The sequence below is a fragment of the Dipodomys ordii genome, unplaced genomic scaffold, assembly GCF_000151885.1.
Source record: "Dipodomys ordii isolate 6190 unplaced genomic scaffold, Dord_2.0 Scaffold2, whole genome shotgun sequence".
In the NCBI taxonomy this organism is placed as follows: Eukaryota; Metazoa; Chordata; class Mammalia; order Rodentia; family Heteromyidae; genus Dipodomys; species Dipodomys ordii.
The window spans coordinates 26,077,657-26,097,361 of record NW_012267218.1 but is presented as its reverse complement, the minus strand read 5'-3'; the positions used below and the strand labels follow the sequence as shown (position 1 = coordinate 26,097,361).

Here is a 19,705-nt window from a genome sequence, read left to right as displayed (position 1 = left end):
CGCAGACACTGCAGATCCTCCGGCAGGGGGTGTGGGCCGCGCTCAGCGGCGGCTGGTACTACGACCCGCACCAGGCCACCTTCGTGAACGCGCTGCACCTCTACCTGTGGCTCTTCCTGCTCGGCCTGCCCTTCACCCTCTACATGGTGAGTGTGAGGCGCCCGCCCTGGCCCCCCGCCCCCGGCGCGCACCCTGGGCCCCCCTTCGCTCCGGCCACCGCTTCCCCTCCTTCTGCGGCCGCGGCCCGCGCCTCCCCGGGCGCTCCCTCCGCTTGCCCGGGGTAACTGCTTTTCCCCAGGCCCCTGCGGCTCGGGGCAGCCTCTCTGTGCTCGTGGGATTTGCGCTGTGTGTGTGTGTGTGCGCGGGGGGGGGGCGGTGGAGCGGGAGGATAGGGGGTTCAGCCCGGGCCCGGGGAGGAGCGGAGCCGGTCCCGGTCGTCCCGGGCTCGCTGGCAGGCAGCGTCGGCGCTCCGCTCTCCGGCCGCCCTCGGGCACTGCCTTCCCCGGGGCGCGCCTCGCCTCGTCCCCGGGCGCGCGGAGCCCGGAGTTGGAGAGGTGGGGTGCGCTCCCGCGCCCTGCCCTGCCCTCCCCGGGACACCGTGGGTCGTCCTGGCTCGTAGCTGGGGTTTGGGAACGCGGCTCGTCACCGTCACGCTTTGAGGGTGGGGTGGGGTGGGGGCGATCATTGTTTTGCTCTCCAGCGGTTCTTTGCTGGCTGCCGAGCTCCGTGGGCAGCGGCTTCGGGGTTTCCACGCCTGACCCGGGGGGAGGGGGGCGGGGAAGGGAGCGGGAGCGATATGGAGAAATCTGGCTGGCATTTCACGGATTTGTTTGGGTTGGTTCAAGGCCTTAGACTGATAGGCTAAAAGGAAAAGTCCTGCCTGTTGCTGGCAGCCTCTCGGAATGATCTGTGTGTATAAGGGCTGTTTTCATGGAAAGTGGAAACGCACCTAAATAATAATAAAAAAAAAGACCTGTGAGTTACGCAGTGCTGCCTTTGGGAAAACCAGGGTGGAGAGAAATGATACAGCTTTATGTACAGATTTTAAACTAGCCAGAAGGGAAGACAGAATAGTGACCTTTTATATTCAGAAACGTCTTTTGACTCTATCTTTGGAGCTAGAGCTTTGTGGGTTAGAAAAATCCCAGAATGTTAGAATCAGACATGGCAAAGATGAGGACACCCAGTTCTTCCCTCAATGATACTCACTTGCGCTGACTGGTAGGGAGTATACCTGCTTGGGGGAAAAAATGTGCTCAATTTCATATTCTTCACTAGGTTCTAATTTTTCTTTGAAATTGCTTTGAAGGGACTTAAAGCTTGATCTTAAAAACAGCTATTTGAAAATTGCTGATGTTTATTTTATTAGAGGACTTGTTCAGTCTTTTATAATTTCATTTAATTCTGGCATAGTAAGTTCTATTCGTACCACTCTGCCTTCCAGGAAAATGACATCACTAATGAACAGGTTAATTACTTTGGTTGTAAGAATCCTCAGGCTGTCACAGAACTTTCAGAGCAGATTTCTCTTCTACAGAAGTTATAGATTGAAAACTGAAAATGGTCTTGAGATGTTAGGATTAGTTGCTGTGACCCAGTGCAAAGGTTTTGTGCTAGCACCTGTAACTAACTGTGATTATGCTGTAAGCTTCTTTCTGTAATGAATAATACTAATGGAAAATAAGAGAAAAGGGAAACAAGTATGTTTTATTTAGCTGTTCCACTTTGGGAATTTGTTCAGTTAAAGAATTCTCAAATATTTGCGTATCTTCTATGTATAGGGCATTGGTTGGGTTCTAGGGAAATCAAAGTGTTTCTCTGATTTGTTTCAATTAATAGCATTGCCACTCTTCCCAAGTCTTTTAAAAACTCCTCTTGAAGCTGGGCACTGGTGGCTCACTCTTTTAATCCTAGCTACTCAGGAGGCACAGGTCTGAGGATCAGGGTTCCAAACTAGCACAGGCATGAAAGTCCATCAGATTCTTATCTCCAGTTAATCACCAAGAAGTTGGAAGTGGAGCTGTGGCTCAAGTGGTAGAGGAATTCTATTGGTTTAAACCATCATTCTTTCTCTTTTGGATTTATGTAGCATTCTGACCAGGCTCATTACTTCTGTACTTTATTCTCCGTGCAAAGGGCTGAGTGGTTCTTTCAGATCATGTCACTTTGCTGCTTTTAGAGCCTGCCTTTTCTTGGGCTTTGTCCATGCCGTTCTCTCAGGTTTCAACCATACATTTACCAGCTTAATAATAATCTCAGCAACATTCTGCCCCACGGCCTTTGCAGGATTCCAGTGATCTCTATCCAGATATCTGTGTAGTATGCTTTGCTTATTTCGGATTTTTGGTATCTGTGAGACTTTCCCTGATACGCTGTTGAAATAGCTCTAACCACATTTGATGGCCCTCTAACCCTTTATATTTTATTTTATTTGCCAGTTATAGGGCCTGAACTCTGGACCTGGTCACTGTCCCTCAGTTATTCAGCTCAAGACTAGTGCTCTACCACTTGAACCACAGTGCCACTTCTGGCTTTTTTTCTGCTTATGTGGTGCTGAGGAATTGAACCCAGGGCCTCATGCATGCAAGGCAAGCACTCTACCACTGAGCCACCTTCCCAGCCACCCCTCCCCCCCAACCATTTTTAAATATAGTGCTTGTCACTGATGGCTACACACATACATATGTGATGTTTGTATTATCTCATGGAAGGTAAGTTCCAATGGAGTAGAGACTTCAGGACCTAGATCACTGCCAAGCACATATTAATTGGATGTTAAGTGAATGCTTAGAAATGAACAAAACACAGCTTCTGCCACCAACTTAAAAGTCTAGCCTGGGGATAATAAACAATTGCAAGCATTAGAACTGTTATAAAAAGGCCAATGACCCTGAGTTTGTAGTCAGGGTGGATCCAAGTCTTGGGGTCAGGGGAGGTATCTGTAAAAGAGGACTTGTAAGGAGAAGTCTTTGAGACTGGAAAAGTCTTAGGACTTTTTGCATAGGATTCAAAATGTTTTACCTCTTTCAATCAGGAGCTTTTGTGTATACTTTCAAAGGTGGAATTTATAGCTTCTGCAATTCTAGAACTTCTGAGTGAAAATCAAAAAGAAAAATATTCCTTCTTGATTTGTATTTCTCTTAAGTTCTTGCCCCCTTTTTATCTTGATGTAATTAAATATCTTGTATAAGACATCACTGAACTTTTGGGGGGGTGGTATTTTTGTTGTGTAGAAAGCAACTTGGAATTGGTATTATCATGATTTTGGAATCTTGGCCTTGTACTAATTGTGGCCAGACACTTTACCTTCCTACCTTGATTTATTCAGCTGTGAGATATTTCATGAATATTTTGCAAGAAAATATTTATGAAATAGTAAAATTATCCCCCTTCAGAATGGCCTTCAGCAAATGCCATTTGAAAGAATTGCTAATAAAATGTTTCACTATAATGCTCTACTCTGGGAGATTAGATTGCTTTGTATTTATTGAGTCAAGCCATTATCATAACAGTATTCAACATACTGTTTTCTCCTATAAAGAGAGCTATCTATAGATGATGAAATAGGATTTAAAATCTGTGTACATAAATGGAGGCGGAGGAGTAGCTCCATGGTAGGTAGAGTGCTTATGTAGCATGCACAAGGCCCTGAGTTCAGTTCTCAACACCTACCAAACAACAAACAAAACAATTTATCTAAGATAGTCTCAAATTCTAGTTGACATTAGAATCACTTGATGATGTTAACTATGTGTACATTCTGAGTCAAATCTGATTGGCTTGTATATTATAAACTTTCTAGGTATATTTAAAGAACTTGATGTATCTGCCCCTAATTTTTAGCCAGTGATTTAATTTTCAGATGAGATTCAACATATCTATCTCTTGGCTTTCTTATAGGCATCTCAGAGGTGTTATGTCTGAAGCCATTGTGAATGCCCCACTAACCCCAAAACAAAACAGTTAATGTCACTTATTGCTGTCATCATAATGTCACCCTCATGTTTCTACTTGCTCATACTATCTCCTTATCCTACCTTATGAGCATTTCTTTCTGTTCCTACTGTAGGAAAGCTCAGATCATCTTTTCACTTCCTACTCCAGGCCACTTTTCTATTGTTTGCAGTAGGGTCTTAGTCTCTTTACAGGCCTTTAATTTTTCCTGCCCCTTTACAACTCTTCTTCTGCAAGTAGAAGACGTTACATTAGTTTGTCACACTCCCTTTTCATTTGGCAGTTGGAAAGTTGAGAGTTTCTGTTTCTTCTAGCTTTTGAACATCCAGTTTTAACCAAGTAGTTTGTTTTCTAAAGTATCTAAATTGACAGAGTTAAAATTTCCAGCACTTTATTAAAGAGAAATTTTAGACCATTAGAAAAAGTTGAACATATTATTGTTGCCTGCACCTATATTCTATAGGTTTTTTTAGTCCATGTCCTAGTCTATCTATATATGTCCACATGGTTAGGTGATGCATGTAAAGAAAGTTACAGACATAGTACAGATCATCCCTAAATAAATCAATAGCTCATTGGCTAGAGTTTTTTTTTTTTTTTGGTCAGTTGTGGGGCTTGAACTCTGGGCCTGAGCACTGTCCCTGTGCTCTTCAGATCAAGGTGAGCACTCTAACGCAATCCTCAGATCTCAGCCTCCTGAGTAGCTAGGATTACAGGTGTTAGCCACTGGCGCCTGGCTGGCTAGAGTTCTAAAGGTATAAATCATAAGGGAATCATGTAGTGCAAACTCAATATATTGTGGAACATCACTCTCACTATAATTTCTTTTGCCCTGGGTAATCGTATCTTGTTCTCAAGACTTGGGCTGCATAAAGAACCATATTAAGCCTGGTGCCAGTGGCTCACGCTTGTAATCCTAGCTACTCAGGAGGCTGAGATCTGAGGATCATGGTTCAAAGCCAGCCCAGGCAGGAAAGTCCATGTGAGACTCTTATCTCCAATAAACCACTAGAAAACTGGAAGTGGTGCTGTGGCTCAATGCAGTAGAGTGCTCTCCTTGAGCTGAAGAGCTCAGGAACAGCGCCCAAGCCCAGAGTTCAAGCCCCATGACCGACAAAAAAAAAAAAAAAAAAAAAAAAAAACCCATTAAAAATTTTTTTTTTTTCTTATTTTTAACCCCCCCCCCCCCCCAGTACTGGGGCTTAAACTCAGGGCCTGAGCACTGTCCCTGAGCTCTCTTTGCTCAAGGCTAGCACTCTACCACTTGAGTCACAGTGCAACTTCTGACTTTCTGTTTATGTGGTGCTGAGGAGTTGAACCCAGGGGTTCATGCATCGTAGGCAAGCACTCTACTGCTAAGCCACATTCCCAACCCCTGTTTTATTCTGTTTTGTCAGGCGTTTTTCTCAAAGAAGTTTTTTTTTTTTAAGGTAGAATGTTACTATCAGACTCTTTTTTCTCCTGAGTGCTATCTTATCTCATTTTCCATCATAAATTACTTTCTTCTATTCTAGAACTTATTATAAGTGGAATCATATAGCATGTACTTTGTATCAACCTTTTCAACTAAGCCTGTGATTAGGATATTAAGATTTATCTGTGGTATTCGTAGTTTGTTCCTCTTTATTCTCAAGTAGTATTCCTCAGTATGAATGTACTACAGTCTGTTCTCCTTTAATCTTTTCTTTTTTGGTACTGGGGATTGAACCCATGATGTTGTACTTGCTAGGCAAGCACTTTGCCACTGAGCTGCATCCCATCCCTGTCTGTTCTTCTGTAGGTGAGGCCTAAGCCTTTTCCAATTTTGGAGCTACATATATATATATGTGTGTGTGTATATATATACAATTATATATATAATGTATATAAAGGTGTCTGTCTAACATAAAGGTAGGATTAAAAATTTTCTTTTTTGATACTTGGGATCCTTTCCAATGCTTCCCACATGTTAGCACTCTACTACTGATCTATAACCTCAGCTCTATAGTAGATTTTATTGGAATTCAAAGGCATTGGGAAACTATTGACCATTCCAAACCTTTCTCTTTTCCATCATGTTTTTGTTTTTTAATTTAATTTTATTGTAAAGGTGATATACAGAGAAGTTACAGTTACATAAATAATGAGTACATTTCTTGTTGAACATTGTAACCCTCTCCTTTGTTTTTATTATGTTTCAATTTATAAGAAATTAGTGTAATTGTATATTTCATTCTCTCAATCTTAGTAGTCTTTAATACTATTTTATTTGTGCATTCTTTAGATTTTTCTTTATTTTTCAATGAAGTGTAGTACATTTTTTCTTTTGCTGACCTATTCTAAATTATTTTTTTGGGGGGGGGTAAAATTTAAAAAACACAGAGCCTACCGATAGTTCCATCTGTTAGAGAGGTTATGGTCATCAGAGGATTGTCATCATGTTTGTAGAACACACTAAGTGCCGAATCATACTTAATACCGAATATATTTGAGCCCATAAATTTATATATTTCTATGCATACAAAAGTGGGCTTTTAGATTTGTAGTGTTTTGAAGCCTCCTGTTTTTACTTGATTTTGTATGTTTGGAATGTCTCTCCATGTGGGAAGAAGTGGCCTTTTTAATATCTCTGTATTATACTGTAGTACGATGTATATTATAACCTATTACAGTATATCAAAGCATTCTCCTAATAGCTAGCTATTTAGAAAACAAATGTGAATATTCTTATGGTTAAATCCTTGTTCTGAGTGTTTTTGTATAAATTCCTAGAAGGAGATAAGGATGTATGCTGATGGAAGAGCAGATAAAAGTCTGGTCTGTCATAATCCCGATTTCTGTTTTCTATTGAAAGGGAGGGAAGGAGAGGAGTAGTGGAGGATATTCAAGCTTTGAAAAATATCCTAGATGTGGAATGTATTCCTTACTTTTGGGATGAATGAAAAAGTGAATTGACTACTGAGGGATGATAAGGGTTGCTGAGCTTTCATGAGGGTACCTTTGAGATTAGGGAACTTGAAGAGGATTGTGTATGAGAAAAAAAATTGGGATAAAATTTACTTGGAACTTAACAACATAAAGATAGTATCTTCTAGAAAGAATTTAAAAGAGCCTCAGAAAGAACTCCAAGGCCCAATAGTACTTTAAAAATCAGCAAAGGAGACAACACTGATAGGACAATGAAGAGAGGAACTATAGTCAGGGAAAGAATATTTTGAAAAGAGAATAGTCAAAAATGCCAAATTGTCCTCCAGAAGGTAGTGCTAATTTAAATTGCCATCATCTGTATTGATAGTGCCCCCATTCAACACCTCCAAATGGCATTATAGTTGTACATTTCTCTTTTTTTTTTTTGTTGGTCAGTGGGGCTTGAACTCTGAGCTTGAGTGCTGTCCCTCAGCTCTTCAGCTCAAGTTGAGCACTCTACCACTTGAGCTACAGCAACACTTCCGGTTTTCTGGTAGTTTATTGGAGATAGGAGTCTCACAGTCTTTCCTATCAGGGCTGGCTTTGATCCAAGATCCTCAGATCTCAGCCTCCTGAGTAGCTAGGATTATAGGTGTGAGCCACCAGCTCCTGGCAGTTGTACATTTCTTATTCACTGGAATGTTGAATGAAAGTATTTTAGTAACATTCTCTTTGGTAATAGACTTTTTTCTAAAATACCTTCTAACTCAAACTTTTCTTAGTCCAAATTAAGTGTTTACTGCACTAACATGTTTTACTCAACAACTTCCATCTAATTTTTGCTAGTCTTTGTAACTCAGATAATTGGAGAAGAGATAGATTGGTTCTTTGTCATATTTCGTCTGAGTTAAATTGTGGCTTTGTGTATCTGAATATGGCTAGAAAAGGTGAGAACTATTTGGTCAGTATGCTAGGATACCTAGACACCTGAGTAGTAACACTAAAATAGTGTAGATTAACAGTGTGGGAAAGTGAGAATACTATAAATATTCCCTAGATCCTTTATTTAAAAAAATTTTTTTTTGCATACAGATGAACTTTACCAAATCACAGTGAAGTGAGAAGCAACAGATTCTGAGTCTTAGGGTGCCTTTCCTTGTCTTCCAAAAGAACTGATTGGCTATCTTCTTTGGCAGAAATGTAAAACACTTCAGAGTTTTTATCCTTGCAGTCTGAGTAGCTTCATCTTTTAACTTGCATCAGTGGTGCTAGTTTCTTTGTTTTATAAGAAAGAAAAGAAGGCCTAGGGGAAAGCAAGCCATTTCTTCTTAAGGTTTTTTAGGGGGACGGGAGAGAAGGCCCATTCTGTAAGCTTTGTGTAAACCTTGTAGAACCCTGAACTGGAAACATCCTGCAAGATTAGTCACAAATTTGAGAAGCTTGAATCACATAGCTGCCTGTTTTCTAGCCTCCTCACTTCTTGAGTGTTGTCTAGACATTAATCAAACAGGTTTCAACCACTCAATAATCCTCTTTAAAACCTTACATTGTGATGTAATTTTAGATTTAGACACCAAGTTACAAAGATAGTAGTTTCCATGTATCCTTTAACCAGCTTCCTCCTGTATTAAAATGTTACATCACCATAACACTTATCAAAATTAAGAAGTTAACATTGGTATGGCACTTAATGGAATTACATTTTATATACATTTCCTGAGTTGCTTTTTCCTGCTTTAGAATCCAGTCCAGGATATATGTGTTAGATAATTATCTTTAATGTGTTTTCTTACTGTTTTCCCTTAACATTCTGGGTTTTTATTATTGAGGTTTGTTCAGTTTATAAAAATTGTTAAATAATTCATAGAGGTTTTATGCCTGTAATAGATTAATTTAGCCAGTCCTGCAGCTTGAACTCTGGGCCTGGGCACTATCCCTGAGCCTCTTTTCCTCAAGGCTAGCACTCTAGATACACTTTAGATGTCAAGAAAAGGGGCAAGTATGAGGGCTGGGAAGGTGGCTCAGTGGTAGAGCGCTTGCCTTGCATGCATGAGGCCCTGGGTTCAATTCCTCAGTACCACATAAGCAAAAAGAAAAAAGCCAGAAGTGGCGCTGTGGCTCAAGTGGTAGAGTGCTAGCTGAAGAGCTGAGGGACAGCGCCCAGGCCCAGAGTTCAGGCCCCATGACCAGACCCCCCCCCCCCCCAAAAAAAAAAAAAAGGAAAAGGGGCAAGCATTGTGAATTTTTTTTTCTTTGCTGGTCCTGGGCCTTGAACTGTGGGCCAGTGTGCTGTCCCTAAACTCCTTTTGCTCAAGGCTAGTGCTCTACCAACTGAGCTATGGTACCATTTCCAGCTTTTTTGTTTTTTTAATCTTGCAATTAATTGGAGCTAAGAGTCTCACTGACTTTCCTCCCCAGGCTGGCTTCGAACTGCAATCCTTAGATCTCAGCCTCTTGAGAAGCTGATGGTGACTCACACCTTTAAGTTATCATCACCCAGCAATATTTTTAAATTGTGCATTAACTATTAACCTGTATTGTGCTACCTTAAAATTGAAATTGTACATATAAAGGGTTTCATAAAATGAAAATGATAAAATTACTCCCAAATGGCAGGATTAGTTACCTGTCTTTTCTTGTATAAAGCAGTTTATAAATTAGAGATGGCGAGATGAGTACACAGCCATATCAATATAGAATATGACTAAGCTCTTTGGTGTCATAAAATGCTCAGGAATTGGAAGGAAGATGTTATTTCCTAAAATGCTTTTTGTAGACAGTAATCCGTACATTTAAAAGATTTACTGTGTGCCAGGCATTGTGATGGGCCTTATGATGGGATCTTTATGAGATTATTTGAGCTGGGATGTTTCCATGACCTTCCCACCAGAGAAGGGATATTTGTTCTGCGAAAAGATTGCTTATTAAAAAATTATATGGCTGGGCGCTGGTGGCTCACGCCTGTAATCCTAGCTACTCAGGAGGCTGAGATCTGAGGATCGCGGTTCAAAGCCAGCCCAGGCAGGAGAGACTGTGAGACTTCTATCTCCAATAAACCACCAGAAAACCGGAAGTGGCGCTGTAGCTCAAGTGTTAGAGCGCTCGCCTTGAGCTGAAGAGCTGAGGGACAGCACCCAGGCCCAGAGTTCAAGCCCCACAGCCGACAAAAAAAAAAAAAATTATATGTTCTTGGGTGCAGTGTTTTGTTCTACTGTCAAATATTTTATTATAATATATCCAACATGTTAAATATTTCCTAATGAGTTATTTTTTAATTCTGAGACTATAATTTATGTCCACAAGTTTATTCATAGTATCTGACAGTTGAAAGAAAGGGTATAGGGGCTGGGAAGGTGGCTCAGTGGTAGAGTGCTTGCCTTCGATTCCTCAACACCACATAGCAGAAAAAGCCAGAAGTGGCTCCAGTGGTAGAGTGCTAGCCTTGAGCTGAAGAGCTGAGGGACAGTGCCCAGGCCCAGAGTTCAGGCCCCATGACTGGCAAAAGAAAGAAAGAAAGAAAGAAAGGGTATAAAAACAGTTAAGTAAACCCCAAATAAACAAGTTATTATTTGCACACAGCAAGCAGCATTTTGCTTTTGCCACAAATACATGTTAGATATAATTTCCAGAGATATCACTGACCCTTGTGAAAAAAAAATCACATGAACTTGGCAAGACAGTAAACAGGGTTTTGTTTTTGTATTGGAAGTTTAGTAATGAAATCCTCAATTTAAGGATTTTCTTTCTGTAGGTAGTGTGTCAGGGCTTGTTTAAAAGTTGTTTTGAAAGGCAATTGTTGCAGTTAACCTAATTTATTAAAACAATCACGTTTCCCTCGGTGCTTAAATGCTACCTTTTTTTTATAATCTCAAATATTGTAGACTTTCTGTTTTATTAGTATATCTGTTCTTACATGAATCTTACATTTTTCAACTGAATGTTTTATATAGATGAATCTATTTTTTTCTTCCGTTCCATGTTATTTTTATTTCCCTGGCTATTTTTTACATGCTTACTCTTCCTTTAAGTTTCCTAGGGGTATTACTGAATTGGCATTAAATTAGTGGATTACTTTTTTTTGTTGTTGTTGTTGGTCGTGGGGCTTGAGCTCTGGGCTTGGGCACTATACCTGCCCTCTTCAGCTCAAGACAAGCACTCTACTGCTTGAGCCACAGTGCCACTTCTGGTTTTCTAGTGGTTTATTGGAGATAAGTGTCTCACATACTTTCCTGCCCGGGCTGGCTTTGAACTATGATCCTCAGATCTCAGCCTCCAGAGTAGCTAGGATTACAGGCGTGAGCCACCGGTGCCCAGCTCAGTGGATTACTTTTGAGAGACTTTGACATATATGTTCACACACACTGATCAGTTAAGATGATCTCTCCATTTATTAAAGAAAAAATATTTTTTGGGAGTCAGTCATGGGGCTTATACTCAGGTCCCCTCAAGGCTAGTGCTCTACCAGTTTGAGCCACAGCACCATTTCCGGTTTTCTGGTGCTTAAGTGGCAATAAGTCTCATGGACTTCCCTGCTTTGGCTGGCTTGGAATTGTGATCCTCAGCTCTCAGCTCTCAGACTTCAGATCTCCTGAGTACCTAGGATTGTGTGAGCCACTAATAATCTCCTTAATATGTAAAAGTTGCTAATTGAATATAAGAAACAACCTAATAGGAAAATGGATAAAGTATATGAACTGTTCATAGAAAGATGAAATAAAAATGATCCTTGAAAGAGGCACACAGTGGCTCACACCTGTAATCTTACATTCTCAGTATGTTGTAGTATAATGATATAGACGTTTCTTTCATCATGTTTCTAATTGGCAGTTGCCTGAATATAAGAAAAGTTTTAATATTTAAAATAACCTTTTTGGGCTGGGAAGGTGGCTCAGTGCTTGCCTCGCATGCATGAAACTCTGGGTTTGATTCCTCAGCACCACATAAGGAGAAAAAGCCAGAAGTGGGGCTGTGGCTCAAGTAGTACAGTGCTAGTCTTGAGCTGAAGAGCTGAGGGACAGCGCCCAGGCCCCAGGTTCAAGCCCCAGGTCCGACAAAATAACCAAAACAACCTTTTTATTTTATTATTGTTTTAGATTTATAGAAAAGTTGCAAACAGAGATAATACAGAGAGAGTCCATACGCTGGTACTCCGTTTCTTCTGTTGTGAACATCTTACATGAATGTAGGCAGACTGTCGCTCCATTGAACTAATATTTTTACATTATTGTTCACTTAAAGTTCATACTTCATTCAGATTTGTTTTATTTTTGCTTAATGTCATTTTTTGTTCCAAATTTCCATCCAGAACTTGTTCATCCAGCCTTACAAATTTAGTTTATTCTAATAATTACTGTGTTTTAAAAAACTGCTTAGATGTGCTGTTGTGTTTTTAGTAACAGTTTTCACTTTTTGGTAGTTAAGTCTTTTCTATAATTGCTATACATGTGATACTTTAAAAATTTATATTAATAGTGAAAATAGGGACAGCATTGCCTTTCTTAATGTGAATCCAGGCATTTTAATTGAGATTCTATTATCTTTGTTGGAATGTTACTTCTTTTTACTGTGTTACAATATTATTCATTCACTTTCCAATGACTTCTGGCCAGTTGCCAGACTAATATTTACCTCCATATAGTCTGAGGTCCCATAAATCTTACTTACCTCATCTTTTCTTTCTTTCTTCTTTTCTCTTTTCTTTTCTTTTTTCTTTTTGTCGGTCGTGGAGCCTGAACTATGGGCCTGGAAGGCTGTCCCTCGGCTCTTCAGCTCAAGGTTAGCGCTCTACCACTTGAGCCACAGTGTCACTTCTAGCTTTTTCTGTTAATGTGGCGCTGAGGAATCAAACCCAGGGCCTCATGTATGGGAGGCAAGCGCTCTATAATTGAGCCACCTTCCCAGCTCCTTACTTCATCATTTTTGTAGCTCATCTTTAATGCTCTGAATGGTATGTGCTAAAAGGTCTTTTTGTTTCTTTTTATCTGCTTATCACAGTTTTTATTTCTTTTTATCTGCTTATCGTATTTATTTTTGTTATAGCCATGGAACATGTACTTTCAAGTTTTCTCACTTAACTCCTTACTATGGCTTTGTGAAATGAAGATGCTGTTAGGAGTTAGAGTTAAATCAGGATGACACAAACTGCCTCTGCTGTTGCTTATGTTTGATCTTAGGAACACCTCCAGTGTTACCTTTTGTCTTTTTCCACCAGACAGTCATGCAAGATTTTTCTGATAAATCCGCTCATGAAAGCCTAGCTGTGATTGATTTAGATGAACATAATATCCTCTGTTCATTTTCAGTATGCATTCTGCATCTAGACTTCTTAAAACTATCCTTTCCATCACTTTCTAATTAGATCCTTAATCCTGGCTCCCCTCCTTTTACTAGTATTATGTGAATACAGTGAAAGTCTACTTATAAAGGTTCTCCCAGGGATTTAGTTATATTTTTCACATATACTTACAGGGAGAGGATTTGTCTCACTGATCACTTGGGGCAGGGGTTAGCTTATTCTATGAGTATATAATAAATGAGTTTTATTAAACTTTAAGAAAGTTTAATAAAATCCTTTTGTTTACTGGTCTGATGTAGGGTTCTTATCCTGTAGTATTTGTATCAGACACTATCTCCTCCTCATTGCTGATGCTCTCACACCTGCTCCTTTGTTGCAAGTAGAGACCATACATTGGCCGTCTACTTATGTATTTTCCATTCCAGTTTATTGTTAAACAGAATCTAAAACTATAGTCCTTAGAAATACATAAATAAAAAAAAAGAAATACATAAATCAAAGAGCCTAGCTGCACGTCCCTTTTTGGGGAGATTTTAACGTGTTTGAATTTGCAGTGCTTTGGTCTTCTGTTAAATAGAGACCAAGGATGGTGTTGACATGTACAGTACTTAGAATGGTGCCCCGTGTTGGAGGATTGAGAAAAATGCCCCAGAGCATGCATGCTTCATGGGAGCTATATGATTCTCGGGGCCAAAAGTGAGTTCTGGGAGTATATGAAAGAACTTTGTGTGTGTGTGTGTGTGCTTGTGTGTGTGTGTGTGTGTGTGTGCGTGTGTGTGCGTGTGCGTGTGTGCATGTGCGCATGTGTGCGCACACACGCACACGCACGCGTCGTGCATCTGCTGCTAACTTGGGCTTAAACTCAGGGCCTGGGTGCTTGCTGTCTCTTAACTTTTTTAGTCAGGGCTGTCACTCTTCCAGTTGAGCATAGCTGTGCTTCCAGATTTTGTGGTTAATTGGAGATGAGTCTCATAGAATTTTCTGCCAGGGCTGGCTTTGACCATATCCTCATATCTGAGCCTCCTGACTTGCTAGGATTACAGGCATGAGCCACTAGCCCCAAAACTTACTCTTTTTAGGTACACACGCACACACACAAAACGTATAAATATTATATATGCATACATATGTACATATGTATACACATTACTGTAGTAGTAAGCAAAGTGTATGTGGTATTAAAACTATCAAGAGAGGAAATGATTAAGGATAAAAAGTGCAAAGGTTCATTTATGAGGCAGTACTGTGAGAATCCTTCCTTTGGACTAGATCATTTGGTGGTGATTAAAAATTCTCTAGTGTGACAGATTGCTTTTATCGTTCTATTTCTGCCACTTAACCAACTGTGGACTAATGCCTTTGTAGCCTCAATTTTGTCATCTGTATAATAAAAATAAGAATGATTTATTTTTCAAAGAATTGTTGGGAGCCAACCCATTTAAAGGACCTGGCACTTGATAAGGCACCAAATTAGTTATTCTAAGAAAATTAAGAAGAGTGTGGTTCTGGTTTATTGCTATCAGTAGACATTTATTGAATGAAATTCTGATTTCTTGAATTTGTTGGAGTTGTCTTCATGGAAAACAAGGAAAAGGTGACGGTAGACTGTCGGTGTTCCCTTTTTGTGTGTATATGCATGTTAGGCATCTTTAACATTTGCTTAACTTTAAGGCTAATGTGTGGCTTATTTTCTAGTTTTAACATTTCCTTTTAAATGTAGAAATAAATTGATTATATAGGATACACTACCATGATTGTATTTCAAATAAATTGAATGAGCTCAGGACAAATGTGATAGGAATGATAAATGGGTTGGTCTGGTGACATTCTTAAGAGAGCTAATGCAGTTCTTTTAATTCATAATATTTATTGATCTTATAAGATCAGTGATAAGATTTCAGCTTGTAATTTATTCTACTGAATTTTAGTGAAACATAAAAGAATACTATTAAGTCTTGATGGTTTTTTTTTTTTGTTTGTTTTTTTGTTTTGGTCCAGTCATGGGGCCTGAACTCTGGGCATGGGCGCTGTCCCTCACTCAGCTCTTCAGCTCAAGACTAGTGCACTACCACTTGAGCCACAGCGCCACTTCCAGCTTTTTTTTTCCTGCTTATGTGGTGCTTGAGGAATCAAACCCAGGGCCTCAGGCATGCAAGGCAAGCACTCTACCACTGAGCCACCTTCCCAGCCCCAAGTCTTGATGGTTTTTATGTGTATTAATATTTTATTTAAAATATTTCTATTTGATCTTCAGTTTTCTTTGTCACAATATTTTGTTAATGAATTACATTATTTTGATTTTAAGCCTTAATTTTGTTATGGGTCCTATAAGTTTTCTTTTTAAAATTAAAAATTTTTTTAGCACCTATTAACTTGTACAAAATAATTGGCTTCATTGTGCCATTTCATACAGGTATATGACTTTGAGCATATCCCTTATTGTCCTACCTTATCTCCGCCTTCTATCTCTTTTTCCTCTTCCCAGATAGCCTTAAAAAAATCTATATTCCATATGTAAGAGAAAATATTCAATATTTGTCTTTCTGACTCTGACTTATTTTGCTTAAGTTTGACTCGTTTTCTTGCCTGCAAATGACATATTTTGGTGTTTGTAATCACTGAATAATATTGCATTGTGAATATGTGCCACATTTTCTTGATACCTAGACTAATTTTATAACTCGTAAGCCTTAAGTTTGAGCTACTACTTTACCACATCTATAAAAGTATTGTTTTACATTATATTTCCTTAAGAGTGGAGATCTCATTGAATACATCCTGAACTGCATTTTGTGAGGTATAATACAAGGTAATATAGTCATCTTTTTTTTTTTTTGTCAGTTGTGGGGCTGGAACTCTGGGCCTGGGCACTGTCCTTCAGCTCAAGGCTGGAGCTGTATCAGCTGAGCCACAGAGGCACTTCTGGTTTTCTGGTGGTTAATTGGAGATAAAAGTCTCATGGATGTTCCTGCCTGGGCTAGCTTTGAACTGTGATGCTCAGATCTCAGCCTCCTGAGTAGCTGAGATTACAAGCATGAGCTACTGGTACCCAGCTAGTTGTCATTTTTTAATAATTGTAGTCATGTTGACAGAACTTGTTAGTGAATAGATAATTTTACTTACTATACGTCTTAAAAATTGTTTCAGTGGATTAGGTAAAAAACAAATGACACTGTGCAAAACGAAATATACTCATTACCTGACTTAATGTAAAAATTTAAAACAAATAAAAAATGGGATAAAGAAAAAGTTAAGCTGTTTAAATGAGAGTTTCTGTGCCTCTTACCAATAGGAAATTCAGTTTTACCAGTTTACTCAGTTATTTATTTCAATTGATCAGTAAAGTTTTTAGAAGTTCCAAGCTGGACTTCAGAATTAGTTGATCTGCTGTGTAGTTAGATTTGTAGAATATTAGGTTTTTTCTTTTCTGTGGGAAATTATGCCCAAATTTCAGCATTGAATATTTCTTTAGTTCCTCTATAGCTTCAACTTCTGAAAAGAACCAACTATCTAGAATGCTTTATGAGTGGGCTGATTCCCTAGAGCTATGGCTACTAATATCAAGGCCTTTTCTAAGTCCTTTGTGAGGGACTTGTTATGAAAACTGGAAGGCTTATTGAAATATTTCTTTTTTTTTTTTTTTTCTGGTCTTAGGGCTTAAACTCAGGACCTGGGCACTGTTCTTGAGCCTCTCTGTTCTCAAGGCTGGCTACCACTTGAGCCACAGTGCCACTTTTGGCTCTGTTTATGTGATACTGAGGAATTGAACCCAGGGCTTCATGCTTGCTAGGCAAGCACTCTACCATAAGCCACATTCCCAGCCCAAAACATTTGTTTTCTTTCTACTTCTCCCTCACTTTGTTTTTTATGGCCAACGTTTTCAAAGTTTGATTACCAAGACCTTTTTTTCTCTTTTCTCAACATTCTATTCACCAGAAATGAAAGGTGGAATAATTATGGAATGGCGGTCTACACACTGTGTAAGTTACACACTTATCTACTTATTCTTCCTGAGAATAAGCCAGATATTTTTGCATCAGAATTGGTAAGAAGAAATCTGTTTATCCCCCTTTCTTCTATGTACAGTAGAAAAGCTAGAACAACCATACTGAAAATTTACAATTTTCAAATTGTACTAGTTTTTGCTTTTTGTCTGTTAGGTGCATTTTTGCTGTCATTTACTATTTAAAATTTAATCTCTTTTCTGTAAGAAATTGGCAGAGCAGGCAGAACTTCAAAGAACACTTTAAGTCAGTTTTTATCTCCAAAGAAGCTAGTGATTGTCATTGTTGTAGTTTACATTTAATTACATTGTTAGTTGGTAACAAAGATCCTAAAAAGTAAGCATGGATAACAAGAATAATCTAGATAATTTAGTGTATTGAATTTGGAAACAAAACTCTTAAAATGTTTTTTTCTAGTAGTTACATATTCTAAGTTATATTGTATCATAAAGCAGTAAGGTATAGACTCAATAGAGTAGCAGTTTTTATAAGTTCATAGCTAAACATTTTAAGGAAAAAACATCTAACTTAAGAGGGAATAGAGATACGGACTTTTTAATATTTCTTTATTATTTTGTATATTTTTTACTTTTAATTAATTTATGAAATTTTAAAAATTAACTTTTTTTTAAAGATAAATCAAACCCAGTCTTTCTATTCTGTATCTATTTTAAAATGGTTCTTTATTATGTTGTTCCTAGCCCTTATGAAGTTCTCAGATAATGACATAAGACAATTGTGATTTTAATTTTTCAGTGATCTGTGGTGCTAATTTTCCCTGATAATAAAAAACCAGTGTTTTCTGGTGCACACTGATACATTTTTTTTGCTAAAGGAAAAACATCAAAAGTAGAGGGAAGTATTAATTCAGCAAGCTTCTTGTAATAGAAAGTAGGTGTGCTATATACTTTCACCAAACAACTTTAGAACTACTTAAAAATTCATTACAATTTGTTTGGAGAACAAGCACAATCAGAATTTTTTTTGTTAGCAACATTACTGATTATGCCCGATTTCAGGGGTATACATTAAGAAATTAGCCTGTCATTGCTGATAGCTACTTCACTTCATTCAGAAGTTGGAGGTTATAGATTTGTACATGGCATATATGAGATATGAGGGAGAAGTGTTTGATGGTGATCTTTTGTTTGGGTTATTGGTTAGAGAAGATTGTGTGTGTGTGTGTGTGTGTGTGTGTGTGTGTTTACTGAGGTTTGAACTCAGGACAGTGCTTAGTAGGCTGGCATGATACAGCTGAGATGCCTTCAGTCCTATTTTTTTATGGCTTATTTTTAGGATAGGGTCTGGCTTATCCCCAAGATCCATCTGTTTTTAGGCTTCCTGTCACCACAGTGAGCCACTTCATCTTATTTCCCTCAGTGGAGATGGGATCTTAAGATGTCTCTGTCTTCATTGGCCTATTATGTCAGTTCTTCCAAACTCAAACTCCCACATGGATGACAGGCATGTACCATTTTGCCCAACTATGATTTAGAAAAGGGTCTGTGATTTTTTTTTTTCTCCCCAGGCTGGCCTCCAATTATGATTCTCTGGTCTTAGCTTCTCAAGTAGCCAAGATTGTAAGTGTGAGTCTCTGACACCAAGCTAAGAATTAATTTTTTTATGTAGAGCAGCGATGAGTGGACTATGTTCCATGTAGCTATGAATGGCTTTTATATTTATTACTGATTGAAAAAAATCAAGAATAACATTTTGTGACATGAAATTTATATAAAACTCAAATTTCATTGTCCATAAAGAGAGTTTTATTGCTTATGCTCACTTGTTCACATGTTCTTACCTTACAGAGTTGGATGGTTATAAGAGTAGCTATAAATTGTAAAATATTGGTTCTTGGTACTTATACAAAAAATAGTTTGCTTATGTATACAACCCTATAAGTGATGGCATTCTATTATATAAATTATACCAAGTAGCTAGGGAAGATTTTTGGATATTTTTGGTCACAAAGAAATTATAAATGTTTGAAGTGATAGATGACCGTAAGGATCTTGAGTTGATCAGTACACAATATAAAAATATACCAAAACATCACATTGTATCCCATAACATGTATAATTATTATTTCAATAAAAATGTTTTTTTAGAAAAGTTAGCTCACTTTTGACATGAGCCAAACTTCTCCTTAATTTTAGTCTTAGTTTGAAATCAATGTACTTAACCTCTTTGTGCCTCAACTTCCCTATCTATAAAATAGAATAATAGAACCAATATCATGAGGTGATTGTGAGGGTTAAATCACCTAGAAATGTGCACTGTACTTGGTAACCACTCTTAGCTGTTAGTTTCACATATCCATTCAAGGGCCTTGGAATTATCTCCTGTATGTATAAGAAGGGGCTCCTGTTCAGTGGTGGTAAATATAACTACATTGTTGCATAACATCTCCTGAATGTTTTTCATATTGAAAAATGGAAACTGCTTAGTGTACAGCAACTTTTGTCTTTCATCATCTCCTGTGCCTGCCAGCCTTTAGTAACTGCCATCCTACTCGGTTTCTATTAATTTGGCTGCTTTAGATGACTGTAAATAAATTATTTATCAG

General features: G+C 38.5%; 1 protein-coding gene across 1 annotated transcript in view; it reads left to right on the top strand.

Annotated features, from left to right (window-relative positions):
• Positions 1–6: 6 nt before the first annotated feature.
• Pcnx (pecanex homolog (Drosophila)) overlaps positions 7–19,705 on the top strand; it is a 149,003-nt gene continuing 129,304 nt past the window's right edge. Inside the window, exon 1 of the mRNA XM_013015492.1 lies at positions 7–146. Within this exon, the coding sequence (XP_012870946.1) occupies positions 144–146 (3 nt within the window). The 5' untranslated portion in view covers positions 7–143. The remainder of the gene's footprint in view (positions 147–19,705) is intronic.